General features: G+C 37.5%; 1 protein-coding gene across 1 annotated transcript in view; it reads left to right on the top strand.

Annotated features, from left to right (window-relative positions):
* The window catches only part of LOC140138798 (otoferlin-like), a 181328-nt gene that overhangs the window by 109485 nt on the left and 48096 nt on the right, over positions 1–23747 (top strand). Inside the window, 10 exon segments of the mRNA XM_072160570.1 lie at positions 2646–2708; positions 6786–6947; positions 8042–8182; positions 10241–10402; positions 11711–11873; positions 12869–13284; positions 13514–13612; positions 15055–15150; positions 15611–15865; positions 16320–16343. Coding sequence (XP_072016671.1) covers positions 2646–2708; positions 6786–6947; positions 8042–8182; positions 10241–10402; positions 11711–11873; positions 12869–13284; positions 13514–13612; positions 15055–15150; positions 15611–15865; positions 16320–16343 — 1581 coding nt within the window.

Raw genomic sequence — 23747 nt, 5'->3', positions numbered from 1 at the left:
AGAGAGGAATAATTAATAAAACATTGACTTTTAGGTCTGACAATTAGGTAAAAAAGTATGAAATGAAATAAACCAAAGTATACGTCATTCATAAAACCCCCTATCACTGACAATCAGTCCCCTCCACTGTACCTCCCACCGCTGATAGGTCGTTCATAAGCACCCCAACGCATTAGTGTTCTCACCTTTGTTCTGAGGATTCGTTAAAAGGTTATAGCTGTGGGCCGTCGATGTAGCACTGCAACAACGTTACTTTCATCGTCCCATCCCTTGCATATCACATATATTCCACACAGATTCAGTGAAAGGTTATAGCTTCGGGCCGTCGGTGTAGCACCGCAACAACGTTACCTTCATCATCCCATCCCTTACACCACAGTAATTCCACACAGATGGTTATACCTTCGGGCCGTCGGTGTAGCACGGCAACAACATCCCCTTCCTCCCCTAAATTCTTTCGCTAACATTATGACAAGATGAATAATTAGGCCTATGTAGCGCCGCCGTCACATAAGCAGGTATGTGATATCGCTCTCGCTTTCCTTTCCACTAATTTCTGTTTATCCTGTTAATTAATATTTCTTCCTTATTTGTGGCTTTGGTTTACAGAATAAAAGATAGGATTTTGAGTAGTGGATGCCGGCACAGCTGGTATACACTACGATAAAAATATTGGCCAGCCCATCCATTAATTATGACACAATATTGGATAGGCAAAGACAAAATCCTATCTTTTATGCTCATTCTTATTCAGTTAAGTATAATTTCTATAAGTAAAAGTTACTTTTGTGATGACATTTTTTTTAAATGGAACAAAACCACCATAGACATCTAAACTGATAATCCGCACTCTTAGTTTGTGCATGTGTGTTTAGCGAGTGTATTATCGTGTGATCATTGAGGATCAACAAATGTGTTGTCGATACGTGCACATTCTCTTATCACTATCCACTATCATGTGATATTATACACCCGAAAACCAATCTGTAAGGACATGATATTGGATAGGTAAAAGACAAAATAATGTGAATTCTTTACAAACCACACCCACTGAATAAGAATGTTCTTTTCTTTTTCAACTTGGTCACTTTTTGTCAATATTCTATTATGATGAGTTTTGAGCTGTATTGTTTCGCTGCTTTCTTCTTCTTTTCTTTATTTCCGATACACATACCTGTTCAACTGAGCATTGGAGATATAACATTGTACGGACCCAGGTCTTCATTTTCTCTTTGTCATATGAGTGCAGGAAAGTTGTGCACACAATCAATAGCTGCCGTTTGTGATTTCACATTTGTAGCTCTGTCAAGGTATCAAGTCTGAGGGTAGTGAGACTTCACTTGAGATGCTTCCAGGAGCAATTTTAATCATCTCATTGTACAATCTCAAAACCTAATGCCTTGAGGAAAACTTTTGTCAAGTTTTTGGATTCTTTGCAAGTGCAATATCATAATTTAACATAAAGCAGCCATCGCACCTGCAACTTTCTTGCACTCACAAAATGGGCTATTCCATTTAAAATCCACACTACCCCTGTGGAAGATTTTGGAAATATCAGCCACATGGGCATATGAATTTTAAATGGAATTAACACATCAGCAGCTCCATTTGAAACTCACCCTCCATCTGTGGAAGATCACATTGAATCTTTCTCAGAAGGTGTATAAAATTCTAATGGAGCTGCATAATGTGTTCATTCCATTTGAAATCCATACTCCCGCTGTGGAAGATATTTTCAATGTCTTCCGCAGGGGTAGTGTGGATTTTAAATGGAATAGCCCAATACTCTTAGAAAGTTGAAGGTGATTTACGCATGATCGCAGAGCAGAGGTTATTTAGGAGCAAAAATTTGTCTAAATGGAGATTTTTTTATGGGATTACTGCAAAATGATAAATTTAGCAGCAAACTGAGAGATATAGGTTGCTATCACCTTTGACTTATTGTCTATTCTATGTGAATCACATAATCCCTCTGTGGATGGCTTTAAATCTTCAACAGTGGATGTATGTGATGCTAAATGTGTAAAGTGTTTTAACTATGAACTGTAACAGGTACCGCAAAAAGTGGAATTTTTTGTAATTTTGGGTTTGTACTGGGGGAAACAGGGGGGCAAGAGTTCTAACAGGGGGTTAAATGACAGAGGGCACACCCCCCCCCATTTCCCCTTTCCTGTGGCACCGCCACTGAGGATGTGTAACTAAGTAGTTGGCTTTTGCTATGAAAAAGGTGATAAATCCAGGCCCAATTACTGATAATTACCCCCTTTGGTCAATTACACTTCCAGCTAGACAAGCCCACCCCAATGATAAACCACAGCAGACAATCCAAAAGATAGGAAATTGTTATGTAATAATGTTATTATGATACCTGTTGGTACACTTTTTGATAGTTCTATAATGGGAAATCAGCAGGAGCTAATTGGAGGGATTAGTGGTTTTGATTTTTATTCCTTTTTCATAGAGCAACCAGAGTATAAGTAATCCTATCTAGAATTATAAATGTGAGTCATAACTAATTATGACTAATGACCTGAGGATGAGTAACTAAGTAGTCATATCTAGAATTATAAGTGTAACTCATAACTAATTATGACTAATGAACTGGTGATGGTTTACTTCCATTTCATTTTTTCACTTTACTTTAGGGCACACGAAGGATACAAACACAAGAACTATATGAGCAACATATTTCTACTGTGTCTTTAAAAGTATAAATGAGAGAAAACGCTTTTATTCAAATTTTGACATCCATGTAGTCGTTATAGTCATTTTAGTCATCATGACTAGGCGACTACTAAAAAACTGAAATCATGCAACCCTAATTTAACTAGTGCTGAAGCAACTCCATACCCTTACAAAGTTTTGTTGCCATAAACAAGATGCCGAGGTTCAGTAACATATATGGTGTGATCAAGCAAAATCAGTCTGAAGTCGGACATATTCAATTTACAATTCTTTTGCCATTATAAACAGTATTTGCAAAGCTACATTTTGCAGAAAACCCCATTGAATTTGGACAACCAGTTCAAAGGATATGAGCAGTTAAAGAGTTTCCAAAGCAATAGAAAACATAAGGAAATACTTCTTTTGTTTGGATACATCTCATAATCAATATTTCCGACTTCCGACAGATTTTGCTTGATTACATCACATATATAAAATGTACCTGGAAGCAGCAGAGCCTGTAAGATGCACATGTCATGTATATATACGTCAAACACATACAGTACGTACAGAGTACTGAATGTCTTTGAATCAATTCATTCCATTATGAGTGTATGATCCATTGGGCTATTCCATTTAAAATCCACACTACCCTGTGGAAGATTTAGCTAACGTCCTGCCACAGAGGGAGTATCAATTTTGAATATAATACATATATGGGTAAAAGCCATAATACAGGGGGAGTATGGGTTTCAAAATGATTACCTCTGACCAATTATATTTGAAAAACATACTCCCCCTGTGAAAGATGTTTCCAAAATCTTCCACAGGGGTTGTGTGGGTTTCAACTGGAATAGCCCATTGTATATGTTACAAGATCAAAGAAAATGAGTCGGGATGTAGAAAAAATTAATGAAGAGACGGCAAAAATGTGCTAAATGTCTTGTGTATTTTACTGATTTCAAGTTTATCAATATTATAATATATTTCTGAACCACAATTTGTTTATTGAAGGTTTCAGCATTTGATAACCTGAAAAATAAAGATAGCTTATAATAAACATACTTATAAAGGATATTTTTTTATGTATGTGACACGTTTATCAATTTCTGTAAGCTTATATCATGATAGTAGTCTGGCAAGCACTGATTTCTAGGCCATGTAAGTAATAATGAAAAAAGAAAGAAAGAAAGAAAAAACATGAGCAAACAGAAGCAAACTTGCTCAACTGGTGACTCATTTTGCTTGATCCCACCCCATATTCAATAACAAAATCATGTTTTTATATCAACCAAAGAGGTAAGAATTCGAGAGTCCCGACTCCCTGCAGCCCTGGTGAATGCTATGACATATCTGCCATAATGGATTGTTACACATGGGAGCCAAAAGTAGTTTTCACAAATGATCTGCAATTTAACAAGATTTGGTATCTTTATGCATAAGTGTTACAAAAGTTTTTGGATGTAGCGCCCCCCCTTAGTGCATGTAGTCGGCTAAATGCATCATTATAAATTCAAGTTTACTGGTTGCATGGTGAAACAATCAGAATGTACACCATTTATCCCTCCAAAACATGCAAAAAAGCAGAGTTCGCACTCTTCTGTTCAAACCTCTTTGGCATCAACACAGATATATAGTCTGTATATCTACCCCGAGTCTTCGGCACTAGATTTGAAATTCAGCGTGTTCTGCGCTAGCTTAGCGTTACTTGGTGCATGCTATCTACTGAAGATAGCACATACTTTTATGTGTGTGATCAACATGCCGCATATGTATACGCAAGCAACTACGCTAAGCCAACGCAGCACACACTGAACTTCAAAGCTAGTTCCGGTGACTCGGTAGATATATGTATACAGACAATACCATGTTTATCATTTCCACAAATTCATTTATTCATTTCTCATCATTCCAATCATTCCACATGGTGTCATCAGTTTCAGGTATAAATAATACAAATTAACATGAGTGAAGTTTGCTGTACCTATACAGTTGAATTTACCTTTTCTGTAACATAGGTGTAAGTTCCTTCCTCCCTTTCTTCCTCTCTTATTTCCTCCCTCCCTCCCTCCCTCCCTCCCTCCCACCCTATCTCCATCCTTACCTTCCATTCTTCTTTCCTTACTTTTTTATTTCCCTCCTTTCCTCCCTTCCCCTCACCCTCTTTCTCTCTCCCTCTTTCTCTCTCTTTCCCCCTCTCTCTTTCCACCTGTGTTGCTTCATCTGGATAAAGATTAACACACTTCAGGAGGAAAAAAAGAGAAAGGAAGGAAGGGAGATGAGCTGCAGGAAGAGAGAGTTGTGCCTTATTATGAAGTGGTGCTCATTCTTAGTGCCTTGTGGAAGGCACTTCATACACCAGTATAAAGGAAGGACAGTTTCTTTTCATATTACCACCTCTATTTCTTTTCCTAATAATAATGAGGTTACTTTAATTGCTTCATTGCACCATTCTAACTATTAATGTTGTTTGTACAATTTTGATATGAAATAGTTAATATTTGTGCATACATCTTGTAACATTGGTATGGATATTTGTATTATTGAACTTTTCCTAATTGTTTGCACTTTTCTGTAATAAAATCCCAATTAACTTGATATTTGATGTTTGTACTCTGTAGTTTGAAAAAGTATTAGAAAGTAGTTAATATTGATGTAACACTGTTTTTCTTTTGTTCATGATGTGTAGCACATTTTCATAACTTGCACTAGTTGTTGACCACTTTAAATTAACACATTGGTATTTCAGCTGTCAAATAACCACATAACCTATATTGGAAGAGTTTAAACCGTTACACACAACTAAATTTGTTCACTTACGTGAGCTTTCGACACCACATAACCTGTTTCTTATGTGCATTGATGTATATGTTTCTCTGCACGAAGTGTATTGATGTGTTGGTGTATGTTTTTGTTATATAGACCATAATTACAATTGATGTATATTTTGATTCATTGATTTATGTTTCTTTTGCACGTAGCATACTCGTAGCACACAAATATTAATTGATGTATGTTTTGATGCTTCGATGTATTTTCTTTTTCACATTGCATACCCGTAACACACATGTATATATAAACCATTAATTGATGTATGTTTTGATGCATTGATGTACATGTTTCTTTTGCACATATCAGACACGCAGCATGCACATGTATAGACCTTTAATTGATGTATGTTTATACATTGATGTATTTTCTTTTGCACATAGCATACTCGTAGCACACGCATATTAATTGATGTATGTTTTGATGCTTTGATGTATTTTCTTTTTCACATTGCATATCCGTAGCACACATGTATATATAAACCATTAATTGATGTATGTTTTGATGCATTGATGTACATGTTTCTTTTGCACATATCAGACCCGTAGCACGCATATGTATAGATTTTTTAATTGATGTATGTTTATACATTGATGTATTTTCTTTTGCACATATATCACACCAGTTGCACACATGTATATTATAGACCATTCATTGATGTATGTGTTGATATTGATGTACATGTTGTTTCTTTTGCACATAGCCCACCCGTAGCATACATATGTATATAGACCGTTAATTGATGTATGTTTTGATGCATTGCTGTATTTTCTTTTGCACATTGCTTACATTGCACATCCGTAGCACACACATGTATAGACCATTGATACATCAAATTAACTACTCATTGCCAGAAGTGGGTAAGTGCAATAGCTGTACATTTGGCAATTTACACACAATATATTGTACTCATCTACACATGGCAGCTGTTTCTCTTGTCCACTTTTGGCACTGAATAGTCGGTATATAGTATTTTTACTCTCAGAGTCGGTGAGCATTTCATTGGGCGTAGCTTCAAATTGTAAGCTTCAATCAAATCACTGGTGTACACACAGGCGCACATTTAAAGCTGCCACATAGATACAAGCATGAAAATTATCAGCGTTTTAGCTGATTTCAATGTTTTTATTGTTTTCAGTGTTTTTCAGCTTATTTTTTAATCAAATTCACAGAAAATGATACTGACTCACCATAAATACTATATATGTATGAATGGATGGACGGTCTTGTTTATAATAAATCTCGATATATCATTATACTGATGTATTATCTGTATGATTTTACCTGTACAGGCCGGATTTGAGTTCATAGGTCGCGCCCTTGTCAAACCAATTGTCAAGATGACCGATGAACCGTATGAGAAACCAAGATTCCCGCCATACTTGCATTGGCATGGTGTGTATAGGGGAACCACACAGGCAGGGGAGCTTCTGGCTGTTATAGAGATGATACAGGTTTGTCTATATGTTTGCATCTGTAGCGTACAATGCAGGGCGAGGTGACTGCGCCTTACAGGTACACCACCTTTGATCAAGTGAACACTTCTGTCTCAAGGAAGTCAAATGGACTATAGCAGCTGTATTCGCTGTCGTAGTGCACGTTAGTAACCATTGGTTACTGCTCCAAGCATGGGCTCATACACCTGTTCCGAATTTTGATATGCCATAGGCTTTGTGTTGTGATCATTTTGATCAGTGGGTCGTAACAAAGAAAGCGTGATCCAGTTGACCTGGCAATGGTCATATTGTAACATGCACTACGACAGCGAATTGTGGCTGATTTATGGCAATATTTAATGCCAAGGTAGGCAGCAAAGGTCTGTGAACTATGCAGAGGCCTTGTGAGTCTGGTACTATGAATCACTCTAATAGTAATAGAAACATTTTGTAAGTATTTGGTTATGAACCGGAAATACCCCTTAATGACCTTTGACCCCAAATCTGTGTTTACCCCATAGGCCCCAGCTATAGCCATGGTCAATCAATGTCCAGATCTCACCACTGTACCATTGGATATGTGCTGTATGAATTTGTATAGTATTGCATTGTAATTTGTATTATTATCTATTCATTTTAAGTCGCTGGTAACCAGTATTTCAAAAAAGGGTGTAGCTTTGAATTGATGTGATGGGATTCAATTTTATTCAAAAAATAGTTATATTAAGTGAAATCCTAGCACAAATTCAATTCAATTGTCAATATACTGTGTGCATATTTGTGCTCTCTTTAAAGCAAGGAGAAATAGCTTGTCAACTTAATGGAAACGCGTTATGAAGTATGAAAAGATATAGCTCAGTGGCGGCCAACAAAAAGTAACTGTCTTTAGTAGGCCCTATACGACAAACAAGATTTTCTCTCTGAATTGGCCGTATTTTACGTGTTAGAAAATCAATCGCATTATCGTGTTCACTCTGGCGTAAGTTTGGGCCCTATTTGACTCATTGGAACGTTCGAAAGGACCCCCTGTGACTGTCAAGGTAAAATGAATAGAAATAGTTTTATTAATTTTCTTACTTTTTTTGTACTTTTTGTACTTCTACCTTTTACAGCTCACTCCCACAGGCAACATCCCACAGGACGTGATCCGCATTGACATCCCTGATATTATACCGGGATCCAAGGAAAAGGAACCACCTCCTATTCCTCTACCAATGGAAATCAGACCCAAGATGTGTCGGTACAGAATAGAGGTAAAGCATTGGGCTATTCCAGTTGAAATCCATACACCCCCCGAAGGGAGACATGACCTTAATCTTCCACACAGGGGGTGTGAATTTCAAATGGGGTTACCTGAATGGGTGATCCATTTGAAAACTACACCCCTTGTTTTGGAGATTAAGGTTAGCAACTATTTTAAATTGTTGCGATTTGGTAGTTCACATCATCTTGCGAATGGTAGTGAGCTTTCGCAAATATTGCATTGATCATTTCATAGCAAGTGTGTAGAAGAATTCAAATATCACAGATATAATTTTGTAGGTCTTGTAGTTCTAGTCTTGAGTTATGTTGTAAAGAGGGCTGGAACAACAACACTTTTGTAACACATTAACAACAATAAATCAATCAAGTTTTCAAAGTCTATGATTTGTAGACTGAACTTTTGCAAAACATCAAAGTGTTATTGTTCATTGAACAATAACAATGTTCAATAATATATTGATTTTGATATTGAAAATATGCTGCTTTGACCAACAATACCGTGTCTATCTTTAAGGTCATGTCTTCCATTAATTGGAGGTGTGTGAATTTCAACTGGAATAGCCCATTTAGAATGATGCATATCAGCTGACCTCCTGAAAAAGGTCTGACCGATTCTTAACATTATTATGTTCTCAGAATCTTCCTTCCTATATTTTGTACAGAGTTAAAGAGTCCGATATAATCAGCACTTGGACTCAAAACTTGGACTGTGTTGGATAGGCTCACTTTTTCCCCCAAAATTTTGTTTTCTACACATTTTTGACCGAAAATCACATTTTTGAACAAAAATCACATTTTTGAACAAAAATCACATTTTTGAACAAAAATCACATTTTTGAACAAAAATCACATTTTGACCAAAAAATCATGTTTTTTACCAAAAGTCATGTTTTTGACCAAGAAAAGATTCTGAAAACATAATAATGATGGATGGTTATTTCAACAAAAACAAAATTTATTGGTCTCGCTATGAATTTAAAAATATTGGACTCGACTTCGTCTCGTCCAATATTTTAAAACTCATAGCTCGACCAATAAATTTGTGTATTGGGTTCAAACCATCCAATTTTATATCACACATTGGGTCAAAGATTGATATATAAACATAATTCAGGTACACTCCCAGATTCCTATTACTGCTGCCCAAAGGTACACTGCTACCCAGCTACTTCCTTAGTACTCTAGAGTACCTCTGTGTAGGCATGTTCACAATAATGTTATTATTATCTATCGCGATAAATTTTCATTATCGCGATAATAGTTTGACAGGCCACAATATTTTGAGGGTAAAAATGTGTCCTCAGTTGAAAACTAAAAAGCAGGCAGATGATAAAGAAGACGATACCAGCAATAGTGCCACCTGACAATGGCTCCAGCTCCAACGACAATACCAGTGATAGCACCATTAGATAACAATAATTAATATTTTCATGTTTTTTCGAAACAGAAACTTGGTCAAATAAAATGTTTTTAAGCTTCCTTCATTATCGATTATCGCGATAAATTTTGCTGGCGATATACGATATTGAAAAAGTGGCAATGAACTACTTTTGTGTTTCCAGTACACACACCGGTACTGGATTGGTACTGGATTGGTACTGCACTGGTACTTGGGCAGCAGCGTACCTCTGGTATTGGCAGAGGCAGGAATGTTGTACTCCATGCTCATTATGTAATACATTCAGCAGTTCCCTCATGCTATTGGACTATTCCAGTTGAAATCCATGCACCCCTATGGAAGGCATAAATTTAATCTCCCACACAGGGGGTGTAGATTTCAAATGGAGTTACCCATGCAGGTAGCCCTATTTGAAATTCACACTCCCTGTGTGGAAGATTATAAGGCCATGTGTTCCATAGGGGGTGGTCCAAGGGGGTGGAATAGCTTATTTTACACCCAGCTCAGCCTATTTCGACCTGTGTCCATCAGTGGTTTTATTTCATGTGATCATCACTTCAGATATAATACACGCATAAAGAAACATAGGAGGATTTGTTTAGCGATTAGTTTAAGTAATAATTAATACTCTTCATGTAATTTTTGACAGATACTGTTTTGGGGTGTGCGTGAGATGAAGCGCCTGCAGTTGATGACCGTAGACAAGCCAAGATGTGACGTGGAATGCGGCGGTATTACTACATCGTCATCTATCATTCATAATTCATCCAAGAATCCAAACTTCCCGGACAACATCAGATTTCTGGAAGTGGTATGTAGACAATGTGTGGGTACTCCCATTTAAAATCCACACTCCCCCCTGTGGAAGATTTTGGAAATATCTCCCACAGGGGGAGTATGAATCGCAAATGGAATGAACACATCAGGCAGCTCCATTTGAATTTCATACACCCTCTGAGAAAGATTCAACCTGAATCTTCCACTGAGGCAGAGTGAGTTTCAAATGGAGCTGCCTAATGTGCTCATTCCATTTGAAATTCATACAGGGGGCGTGTGGATATTAAATGGAATAGCCTATTTGCATTGTTGGCTTCCTCAATGAATACAATGTAAAATAATTGGGTAGTCGCACTGATAGCAGCTGTTAATGCCTCACAGTGTCATCGCCCCGATATCTTCATGGCAGAAATCGCCATGGTAGGTTGAATCCACAGCCACGCTTGGCCATATTGTTCCGACCTTTAAGACACATAATGAGCCGAGGGATATCCCGACTAAGGCTACTGTCAATACCTCGGTAATTGACTTCCCTAGTGTGTAAGTGAGCTTAGGTATCCAAAGATTTATCGTCTGAATATCAATCGTGCATAGCACATTTACGTGTATCGATCCCGGGTATTCATTTCAGTGTCTCTGGCTGTATAATGTAATTATTAACCGGGCGATGTCGGTGTGTGCCTTGCATTTATACCTGCCAACTTCCCCGTTTTACCCGGGCTTGTCCCATTTTCTGTGTGTCTGAACAGTATAAAACAGGTTTGTCCCTTTTTTTTTATTCCAGGAAGGGGGAAAAATGGTGCTCTTGCATAAAACGGAATTGAAACAGGGTCTTTATTGTTGATTGTCACAATTTCATGGTAGCCTGCACGTTTAGAATGCACCTTGTGTGTTGGCATTGACTTGTGACACAATATGTGACATGATCAAGAGGAATGAGTCACATGTCGGCAATTTTCAATTAGCAGTTTTTTACACCATTTTCCGACAGTTTACAAATGCTACATTTTGATGCAAACCCCATCAAAATCGGACATCTGGTTACCGAGTTATGAGCAATTTACAAATGGCTGAAAACAATATAAAACAAAAGAATTTGAACACTGTTTTTGCCAATATCTCAAAAACAATATTAGCGACATCCGACTCATTCCTCTTGATCGTGTCACATATATGAATGCAATACATGCAAAATTGAACATGAAAAACCATGTAAGGGGAATAACTTGGATGTAAAAATCATGGCTGGAAGTGTCCAAGAGTTTTAAATGTTGGCAGGTATGCGCATTATTCAGACATAAAAAATACTATGTCTTTCTATTCATTCTACTCAACCATCCAGGATCTGCCAGAGAATGAGTTATACTGCCCTCCACTGACCATCCGTGTGGTAGACTGTCGTCAGTTTGGACGGTTCACCCTAGTAGGGACCCACACCGTCACCTCACTCCAGCAGTATAAACTGTTGCCTACGCCTATTGAAAGTAGAGAACCAACACTAACAGGTGAGTTGGGTGACCTCTGACCTTTGAATATTATGACCTTTACATTGGGCAATGAAGACATGACCTGAAGGGTGGTCTTTACCGTCTTAACCCTGGAATTATGGAAACTTTCAGGCCTCATAACTGCTAAATTTTTGGTCTAAAGTATATAAAAGTTTACATATTTAGAATGGCAAAGACTTGATAAATTAATCTGCGAGGTCAAATTTGAGCCGAAATGCTAATTTTTGGAGAAAATCCAAAAACTTCTTTTTTTTTATTAATTTTTAAAAACTAGATAAAAAATATCTTGGAACAGCTTTTTTATTTTGACCAATTTTACCAAAAATATTTGAAATTGGGCTTTTTTATGGTTTTTTTTTTAATTGAGGATTTTTTGACCATTTTTGGTGCAAATATCTCAGTTGGTCAAAATTTTTTTTAAAATAAAGAAACCGTTCCTAGATATTTTATGGTGTGGGATTTTGTACTACAGGCTTCCAGGCCGTCACCCTTGCAACAAGCATGCATTTATGCTGAATTTATACTGAATCTTTATCAAGAATTTGTTGCCAAAGAGATTAAACTTCATATGATAAGGTTGAAATACAAAATGTAAGGCTGAATGTCGTATATTTTCTCTTACCCACTTGCTGCAACACATGTACGATCTAACACAAAACAAAAAAACCCATGTCTGGGCAAACAAATAATTTTTTCTGGCCTAATGGGCTATTCCATTTAAAATCCACACTACCCCTGTGGAAGATTTTGGAAATATCTTTCACAGGGGGAGTATGAATTTCAAATTGAATGAGCACATTAGCAGCTCCATTTGAATTCACCCTCCCTCATCAGTAGAAGGGTGTATGAAATTCAAGTGGAACTGTCTAATGTGTTAATTCCATTTGAAATTCATATTCCCAATGTGGAAAATATTTCCAAAATCTTCCTCAGGGGTAGTGTGGATTTTAAATGGAACAGCCTAATGTACCATGCATTCCTTTCTTCTACAGAAATTGAAACACCAGAGGGCTCTGTCCTCAAACCTATCAATGGTGACCTCCGCTCAGAACGAGGAGGGTCAGTCCTAAATGGTACAAGAACAGGGGATGTTTCCATTATGATTGAGCCACCCAATGGTACGGTGCACTCTGTGCACGGAGGGAGTAAAGCAATGTCGGTTAAGAGCGGTAAATCGGGCAGTAAATCAAAATCGGGTGGTAGCAAGGCTGGTAGCAAAGCAGGAAGTCGAGCGCCCTCTGTGGCAGGTGACGTGGCAATCGACATGCCGGATGGTGGTGGAGATGACCATGTGATGCCAGACACAGGGAACGGAGATGTAAAGAGCGTCAAAGGTGATGCGAAGAGTGTCAAAGAAGACGCCAAGAGCATCAAGGGAGATACGAAGAGTGTAAAGGGAGATGACATGGTAAGCTGGATGTTAAGATTGATCAAACTTGTTGTTGTTGTTGTTGTTGTTGTTGTTGTTGTTGTTGTTGTTGTTGTTGTTGTTGTTGTTGTTGTTGTTGTTGTTGTTGTTGTTGTTGTTGTTGTTGCCCAGTGTCGGATTGGGTAAGGAAAGTGTGAAGTCAAAGTCTGATGATTATAGGAATATAGTTCCTTTGATTCTGATTTGATGTTTCTTTTTGCGATTTCAGGCTATAAAAGATGAAGCTGGAGGAAAAGAAGGGGACAAAGAAGGAGAAGCTGGAAAAGGTGATTCTGCATCTGGAAAAGTGGAAGGAGATGCAGCCGCGGTAAGATCACAATGGACTATTCCCGTTAAAAACATTACACCCCCGTATGGACGACATGATCTTATTCTCACACACAGCTGCAAGGAGTGTGAATTTTAAATGGGCCAGGTTACCTGAATATGGGGGACTCTATTTGAAATCTATATCCCACTGTGTGGGAGATTAATGTCATGGGTGTATGGATTTCAACTGGAATAGCCATGTCGCCAAAATGCTACACTTAGACTGGTTAGTATGATATGCCTTCAGTGGCGTAGGGGCACGGGGGATGTGTCCCCCTAATCAATATGAAAGTTTAGAAGATCCCATACGAAAATTGCTGAAAATGGCTTGTGCACCCTAATCAGACCCGGTGCCCCCTCAATCATAGTCTGTACCCCCCCCCCCAATATGATGACCCACGCTATGCCACTGTAAGACTTCACTCTGTATAGAGACCTATGGTGTATTGTAGCATACAAATTTAATAACATTTATACGGGAGTACAGCCAAAATGGTTTGCTGAGCATTGTTGTCAAAACTTTTCAGCGCCAAGGCTTGGCACATTGACAGACAGGCATGAGATTTTTCAGCTGATCAGCTGAATTCAGCTTTTTGGACTATTCAAATTTACACATTTTTATTTATTTTCAGCCCAATTTGGGGTCTTTTTTGCCAATTTCACACTGTTTTTTAGCTTTTTTTTGTTCTACTTCAGCTTTTTTCAAGCAAAGCGAGCCAGACCGGGGTAAAAGAATCTCAAGTTGCCCAATTTTTAAGCTTAAAAATAAGCACCCAATACTGGATATTTGGGCAGATTACCCAATTGGGCGGAAAAGCAGTTGACTTAAGGAGGTACTACACCCCCTGGCCAATTTTTTGCCTATTTTGCATTTTCTCAAAAATTATAGCACATTGGTGACAAGTAAGATATGTATATTATAGGGGCTAGAACTACAACTACTGTACTGAAAATTCAGCAACTCAAAGCAAGTAGTTATTGATTTATTGATCAAATAGTGGTTTCCCTCATTTTTGACTGTAACTCCACAACTGTTGTCTGTGCTGAAATAAAAATTTCCAGTGCAGTAGTTGTAGTCCTTGCCCCTATAATATACATATCTTACTTGTCCCTAATGCGCTATAATTTTTGAGAAAAATGCAAAAATAGGCACAAAATTGGCAGGGGTGTAGTACCCCCTTAAAAACCTCAGGTAGTTAATGGGAAGTTACGGACCCAATCAATAAATGGTCACAAAACCCATTGTAATTGAACGCTGGTATCGCAGCGGTGTATTTAAATTCAGCAAAGCCTGCCAGTTTCCTACAGGCTTTTATGGGTTTGGGCTTTGCTAAAAGCCAGGTACCCCTTCGCTAGAATGCACTATTGAAGGCAGCAAAGCTTTTCTGAGCTCAGCGACTCATTATTCACATTATTTCCTTATTCATCTTTTACTTGTAGGCAAAAGCAGCAGATGACAAGAAGAAACAGGAGGAGGAAGAAGGCACTATGGACTGGTGGTCCAAGTATTTTGCCACCAAGAGATCTATTGAAAAGGTGAGTGGGGTTTCTTTAAACATTTTGCTGAAGGGGTATATTCCATTATTTTGGACTCTTTCAATTGTGAATTTTTCATCTCTAGGAGCAGCATTTATTTTTTTAATTTTGACCAACTTTGAGAAATTGGCACCAAAAATGGTTAAAAGGTTTCTAGGTACACATGAATACCTTTGCCTGTGCCTTTAGTAAGGAAAAGAAAAATATTACCTTGTTAATGTGTAAAAATCAATGAAGTCCCAAGTTGAAAAAAAAGGCAAAGTAGTCAAACTGCATTTTTTACAGGAGAGAGTACCCATCTCTCTGTGATTAGGCCATGTGAAATGTTGCTGTGGGGGGGGGGGGGGGCGCCACACCTCCTCCACACCTTCATAGCATTTAAGAATGCCAGTTCTCATTTTTATACCCTGGGCAGTACGGTAATAAATTAACATTGTTGTGAAAAAATGTTCTTTGATAGGCTCAAAAAGAAGTAGAGGAAGAAAGTGATGATGATGATTTTGCAGAAGGAATTGATGGCTTGCCCAAAGACGCGTCTACCGCCCCCAATCAACCAGCCAAGGATGCTGACAAGGACAAGAAAGACAAAGCAAAGAGTGGAGGAGCGGGAGCAAAGAATCGCTTTAAGGCGGCGGCCTCTGGGATCAAAGCTGCCGGTAAACTTATAAAGAAAAAGGATGACGATGAGGACGAGGAGATCATTGGCATGTTTGAGGTGAGTGACTTAGGTCGAGGGTCAGTAGTGCTTTGCGTGTTGGCCATAGACGTCAACAAACTAAAGGTCCAAGTTTTGAGATATTTTCGTAGCATATATCAAAAGCTGTCTTAAGAACCACTGAACCAATACTAGGCTTGTTTGTACTCATTTTAATGCATTTTTCATGCAGATTCCAAATATGGTCATAATTTACATTTCAGAAATATTGAAACATTGACATATTGAAATATTGATTACATTGAAACGCATCTCAGGAATGAGTTTCAATGGGATCCTGGCTCTCATGTGTAGTCGCATATTGGAAATTTGACCCGACACATCAATGATGACTGCTGAAACATTGAAAGCTGACATTTTTTGGTATCAAAATTTATTTTTGCCAATTAAGTTTTTTAGAAATTAATGTAGAAATTCATCAAATTCAACTAAATGTTATGATATTTTATTTCAGGATGATGAGTTTCGTGAATTGAAGGTTTGATATTGTTTTTGAAGATACCCAGCGCATATTTTTAGGCTTAATTAATCTGCATATAGTGATATCGTACAGTAGGCTGAATTAACATATTGTGCTGTTCCAGTTAGAATCCATACACCCCTTATGGAAGACATGACCTTAATCTTCCCCATAGGGAGTGTGAATTTCAAATGGGGTTACCCGAATGGATGATTCCGTTTGAAGTCTACACCCCCTGCGTGGGAGTTTAAGGTCATGTCTTGTATATGGGGTGTGGGGATTTCAACTGGAATAGGCCATACATTGTTCAAAACACAACAGCGGGTAAAGTATGTTTATGTGCACCATGGAAACTCTATCTTGCAAACTGTTGAGCAAGATTAAGTGTGAGCAATCAGTGTCAGGGGCATGGTGACACTTCAGCTTGGGCCGCTCCCCCTACCCTCTTCTTACCCCCTTCAAAATAAAAATGATTGAAAATTCTACTATTTGGGGCAAACATTGCCAAATTTTGGCAAAATTTCAAATCCTGCATCACTTTTGGACCAGATTTCCCCAGAAAAGGATTCTGGTGCCACAAGTAGACTTATTATTATTAAAAAAAATCATTTGGCTGTTGTGATTTGAAGATAATTATATGCTTCCAGTATTTTAGAAATGTGCCTTCATTCTGTTATTAATGTTGTCTGTATTCATTTTGTATATGCGTCTATTCAGCGTAGATCATGTTAGTTTAGTTCAAAGCAGGTCTATTGGCCTATTCCATTTATAACCCACTCACCCTCTGTGGAAGATTTTGGAAATATCTTCCGCAGGGGGAGTATGAATTTCAAATGGGATGAACACATTAGGCAGCTCCATTTGAATTTCACACACCCTCTGAGAAAGATTCAACCTGAATTTTCTACGGAGGGAGGGTGAGTTTCAAATGGAGCTACTTAAAGCGTTCAATCCATTTGAAATTCATACTCCCCCAGTGGCAGATATTTCCAAAATCTTCCACAGGGTGAGTGTGGATTTTAAATGGAATATACCCCATTCTGCAATAATTTGTCATATTGCATAATATATAATAATATCAAAGATTATGTAAGATAGTGTGCAAGAAAGCCTCTTAGCACTAAAATTATCTTATGTTTAACTGAGCTAAATATCGTCGGTTGCAACACATAGTGGCGTACTTGGAAGGACAAGATATGTTTCAGAGCAAAACGTTTTTGAAGGATATCTACTAGTAATGGAGTCGCTGTTATCTCTCAGTGGCCTGATTTAAGGTTCAAACTATTAAACTGTATCTTTAATAGTTAACAAGTAATAACTATTATAGGATATAGATAGTGCTAAACCTTCACTTCACTATGTGAAATGGAAAATTTGGAAAAATCACTCTATGCCACTATGTTTGTGACCGACGATATAATGTCAACGCATGTTCAGCTGCATAGATTATCTTAATATTTTCTTCAAAAGAAAACTTCCTCAAATTTTTTACTTTGCATATGTGACCCGCTCCCACAAAATGAGTGTAAAGTTGTGGTAGTTTTGCGACTCCCGTCCAGCTTCTGAATTTGCTGAGATGCATACAGAGCACATATCAGAAGTACTTGTATGCATGGAAACAGTAGTCCATTTCCATACTGTATGCTATAATGGCTATTGTAATAAATGTGAATTGCTATAAATGAAGAGCTCTGTTGCAAAAGCCCTTACAGCTGGCTGAAATTGAGTTATTGGCATGACATTACAGTGTGGGTAAAAATAAACATTTTGGTGGTTGTTTGACCTTCATACCACCTTCCCTTCTGGAGATATTGTATATTTCCCGTTTGGGAAATTTCCAGAAATCTGAACTTAAAATGAATATAAAATAAATAATAGAAGCCTTGAATGTTCTTTAAAGGGGCATTTCGTGATCCACAGCCTCATCCCCCACTTTTCTCAAAAAAAGTTGAGATTTTTATATCACTGGAAAGCTCTGGCTACATAATGTTTATGTACAAAATATTTCTTGCAGATTAATTCGTTTTGCAAAGATATCGTGAAATTTGAATTTCGTTCTGGTGCACCAGAACGAAATTACAACGCATTGTCTATGGAGCAGTATAATACACATAATCATGCATAACTCGCAAACGCAAAATCGGAATCAACTGAAATTTTGGGAATAGGCTTTTTTCGTGGATATGTACTGAAAAATGTCATAAAAAGAGGATGCTAGGATCACGAAATCCTCCTTTAACTATTAAAACCAAAAAAATAAAGGGGTCAGTATGTTTGAAAAAAATCATCGTAATTAACAAGAGTTGTAGCTTCGGAAATGCTTCAAATGGCATTTTGCCAGATTTAATTAAAAATTCATAATTAAAAAAGTAAATGAAATATTTAAATTTTTCTTTATGATTTTGAAAGCATTAGTCAAGTTACATAATGTGTTGCACACAAATGGGCTCAAATTTCTAGAAAAAAAAGGTATATTTATTTTGTTGCAAAAGCCATTGCATGTACATCCACAAAAGGCGCGATATAAAATAAATAATAAAATAAATAGGAAGGCTTGCAAATTGTACCAAACCTATTCTTTTAGTTTCTATTTATCAACACTTTATCCAAACCTAAATTGAATCAAATCGAACAAGTAATACTTGCATAATTAAAGAAAGCTGCTTTTCTCAAAAAGTCAAAAAGTGGATGTAAGGGCTTTTGCAACAAAGCTCTTCAAATAAAAATCCATGAAGTAGCCAAATCCAATGCTCATGTTGCATTTTACATACCTTGGTGTAAATTGAAATGTTACATAATTTTGACATCACCTATATGGTATCTTATTTTACCTGATTTTTGCTTCTCTAGGGAGAAGAGGTAGGTGTATTGTGTGAAGTATGAACTAAGGAATGAACAAATAATTTAGTTTTGTGTCTAGTTGCACTAACCAATGCAGATGATGTTAAATATCAAGTGTGTCTTGTATGTTGTGAGAGGAAGCACTGCCATAGCAGTTCTTCTGGGGTGAACCAAACCTGCCTGGTTATCAAATTAATCAGTGACAAGGTTATCTCTGAATTTAACTGGTGCTAATTGATGTTTTAATGTTATTGCATCAATTAGCACCTGCAGAGATAACCTTGTCATTGATTAATTTGATAACCAGGCAGGTTTGGTTCACCCCAGAAGAACTGCTCTGGTGGACTTCCTCTTTAAAGGCCAGAATATAGCTTGGCTTGCATTATGTATGCCATTGCAACAAACAAAGTAACAATTTTGCGCGCTGCAAGTTGTGTGCAAATAAGTTGCAAGATCATTTGAAAAATGCAAAATGAAGACCAAAGTTGCATTATAGGCCTATAGTTGAAGAAGCAGTATTTTGATGCATACTTCATTAATAGAACACTTGCATGATGTCCTCATCTGCGTATATCAGGAATGGGTTGTTCCAGTTGATATCCATAACCCCTATGGAAGACATGTGCTTAAGCTCTCCACACAGGAGGTGTAGATTTCAAATAGAGTCCCCCATTCAGGTAACCCCATTTGAAATTCACACTCACTGTTTCGAATATTAAGGTCATGTCTTCTTTAGGAGGTGTATGGATTTCAACTGGAATAGCCCAGTTATAGAAACCACTGCACTCAAGTAGATCCACATTATGATTGATGTATTGCTCACAAATGCACAGCATGAGATAGTAGGCAGATACTGAAATTAAATACTGAAAACCCAAAATTACGAAAAATTCCACTTTTTGCCCCCCCCCCCCTGAAATTCACTTTGCCCCCCTCTCCGAAAAAAAAAGAAATTCCTGGCACCGCCACTGGAAATATGTATAATTCCTCTTTATATGTACAGAGTATTGGATTTGCATAAGCTTGCAGTTACATATACATGTATATATAAGGCAACAAAAATAAAAGTTTTATGGGTGGACGGATATTTCATCAAGTAGAGTCGTTCGTTTTGACAATTTTTTTGAATGTTTGATTGTTTTGTTTGTTTGGTCTTAGCCAATTACTCCAAAAATCACACCAAAATAGGTGAATAAATTACTTGGTTTCTTTTCCCCTTCATTTTGCACAAGTTTTTTTCAGTCGGAATATATCTACTTTTTGCCAAAAACAGCTGATTTTACATGCATTCAACTGACAATATCCATCAAACTCAGTCCACTTTTGGTCAGTAAAAGACTGATTTTACAAGCATACATCAAATTAAAAATGAAAATAAACCTTAAAAACAGAAAATCTGGGTTGGTCAGGCCCGTAGAACAGGGTTTGTTTTTTGTCGCCTAAAAGGTTTTTTAAATTAAGTGTAGCCTGGTTTTTGTTCTTGTTGATTTCTTATATTTCTGTGTTGTTGCATGAAGTGAAGTACATATTTTATATTTAATGTAATGTATCATTTTGTTTTACAAGATAAACCTGACTGCTGTTGTATACTTGTTAACCAGCTAACTCTATAAAATCTTACCAAGTAAAACCACTGTGCATGCATGCATCCCACATGATATCATGATGCAATCATCCTAAGTCAGGCCTTCTCAAAGGGCGGGCCAGATCCGGCCTGCAGCACCCTTAAAAATGGCCCGCGGTCGGGCACTGATTAACAACAAAAAAAGAAAATTTTAAAAAAAATTTAAAAAAGAAATTACAAAAAAAATATTGGGGAAAAATCAAAATCAAGAAAAAAGAATGAAAATATTACTGAAAAATGTTACTCCTCTGACTTTGTTCTTGTACCAATGTTTTTTCATGCAAGATTTGTGTTAAAAATAGGTTAAACCTCTCAGCTTCAAGGGGCCCTAACGGGGCCCCTGGACCCCACCCGCCAAGACGCTCCGCTCGCTACAATCTATTAATTTTTTTGGGCCCTTCAGCATTATTGTTCAACACAATTTGGCCTTAAAACAAATTAATTGAGAACCGCTGTCCTAAGTCATTATATTCTTGCTTTTATTGGCTGGGCCAGCGTAAACCCTGTGGCTACCTTTCGATGATCTGATCTTATACGTGGCACCCGAGGGGTGTAAGGTTCGAATCTTGGGTGTGCCAAGTGACTTCTTTGTTCATCTTCTGTCTTATTCCTTGTTTCCTTTCCAATAGCCCAAACCCCTTTTAGCGTTAGGGTGATTTTTATCTTTAGGTGTGATAAAATTTGACACTAAGTTGTTAATTTTTAAATAACAGGTTTTTAATGCATATAATCATTATAGTGCTGTGTACATTTTTACATAACTGTTTTAATAGGATAGACTAGTTGTTGTGTTGTAACACGTAATGACAATTAAATGCCAATTTACTTCATATTGGATTTGATGTGAAATAAACACATCAAAAGAAATAAGTCCCCCTCTGGACATGTCGTCATAACATTGTAAGGTTTTGTTTTGTACCAATAAAACTAACGTTGAAATAATTATATGACTGTTTACTAATTGCTGTGTGACAATGAGAGATTTCCATGACCTCAGGGCTGAATGAGCTTAAATTGAAGGCAAAAACTGCCCTTTTCAAAAGTCACAAAGTAGGCCTATGCTTGTCACAAAAGTTGATTCATGGCTTGTTACTAATGGAAAACCCCATGTGTTTGAGTGCAGTTGAAAATCCTCACCAAGTGGCAAGTGAACATTTACTATAATGTGTATCGATTCTTGATCATTCAGCCATGCAAATCCACTTGGTGCAGAGTTCAGCACAGTGAGTTGTAAATGGCCAGCTCCATTCCTTGTCCCAATGCGCCTTGCAGTTAACAAGCATAGGCCTACTTTGTGACTTTTGGTAAGGGCTGTTTTTGTCTTCAATTTGGGTTCATTCAGCCATGAAGTCATGGACATCTTTCATTTTCACAAAACACTTAGTAAAAAATCATATAATTATTTCTAAGTAAGTTTTATTGGTACAAAGTTTTACTTGCAAGTCGGCGTGGCGTCATATGACGACATCTTGGGTCTATCCGCAAGGATCTATGGGATTTACTGCAAAAGGTTGCAGTTGCTGTGTGGCATTCACATGCCAATTTACAACCATATCTTACACTTCATGCATTTCTTCCCTGTACTGATTTGCGATAGTGATAAGAAGTACCTCAATTGCAAGATATGAATGAGCTCTGTTAATTAATGTAATTCAATCATATAAGCATGATGCTAGAATAGAATACATGTATGTGCACATAATTTCTTTAGATGTATGTACGAGGGAGAAGCGAGTTTAGGATAATTATAGTTGACTGCCAATTAATTCTTATGTACATTTGTAGTCTGCACAATGCATAGCGGCATTAGTTATGCACCTTCGTTTCTCACAAGCCTAGTCTGTAGCATGAGCTAGTATACAAATATTTACTGCTCTAAATTCGGGATCTGGTGGAATCTATTGGTCCCCTCGGTGAACTGGAGACCGAGTAGGCTCACGGTCTCCAGTTCACCGAGGGGACCAATAGATTCCACCAGATCCCGAATTTAGAGCAGTAAATATTTGTTTTATATCCTTCATTAATATATTCTTTGTTCATTAAACACAAGGCATAGGCCTAGGCATAAATGTAGGCTAGGCCTAGTCAAGGCTACGCCGGCCTTGCTTTGTTTTGATTGAATGCACAAAGCACGCACACAGTTGAGTGGCTAAAGCTTACCGTGAAAATGTGTGACAACCTCTACAATACCGCCGTGAAACGAGTAACCATGTTAACATGTTCCCTGTTATTTCACCATCAATATTAAGATACTGATCCTGATGTAACTCGGATTATGCCATTAAACCGCCGTATTTTAGCTGCACTTCTGTCATGTCTGTGCTGCATGCTTAATTGTGTGCTTCGCAAGACAAAACGAATTGCTACACATTAATACCCCGGAGCCGGTACTGATATCCCGCGTATGTGGCGAGTTGCATTGACCACTAGTAATTATAACTGCGACACGGTTATGAGGTCATACGCGCTCCTGGACGCGCTCAGAGGGAGATAGTAAAACTATTTCCCCGGGAGATAGTACTTTGAATAGTATCCCGTTCCCTCATCAATCGGCTTGTTAACAAGTTTGCAAAATAGTAAAACTATTTTGGTCACATGATACTCGTTTAACCAATTAATGAACGAGAATATATTAATGAGGGATATAATAGTTAGTGATAAGTTTTTCAAAGTGTTTATTAAAAACAGCATATTGGTTTTGGCTTTTATTTGGTCATGAAAATTTAAAAGAAGGATGCAAATTCATGTAATTTTGGTAATGGTAATGGATAGAGATACAAAGTTGGGTAAGTCAAACTACTTGGAACAGCCATAGAATGGGCTATTCCAGTTGAAGTCCATATTCCCCCTGTGGAAGATTTTTTTGAAATATTTCCCACATGGAGAGTATGAATTTCAATGGAATTAGCAAACTAAGCAATTCTGTTTCAAACTCGATCACCCTTCCTCTGTGGAAG

Source organism: Amphiura filiformis, chromosome 18 (assembly GCF_039555335.1).
Source record: "Amphiura filiformis chromosome 18, Afil_fr2py, whole genome shotgun sequence".
Lineage (NCBI taxonomy): Eukaryota > Metazoa > Echinodermata > Ophiuroidea > Amphilepidida > Amphiuridae > Amphiura > Amphiura filiformis.
This window is presented reverse-complemented; position numbering and strand designations above follow the sequence as displayed.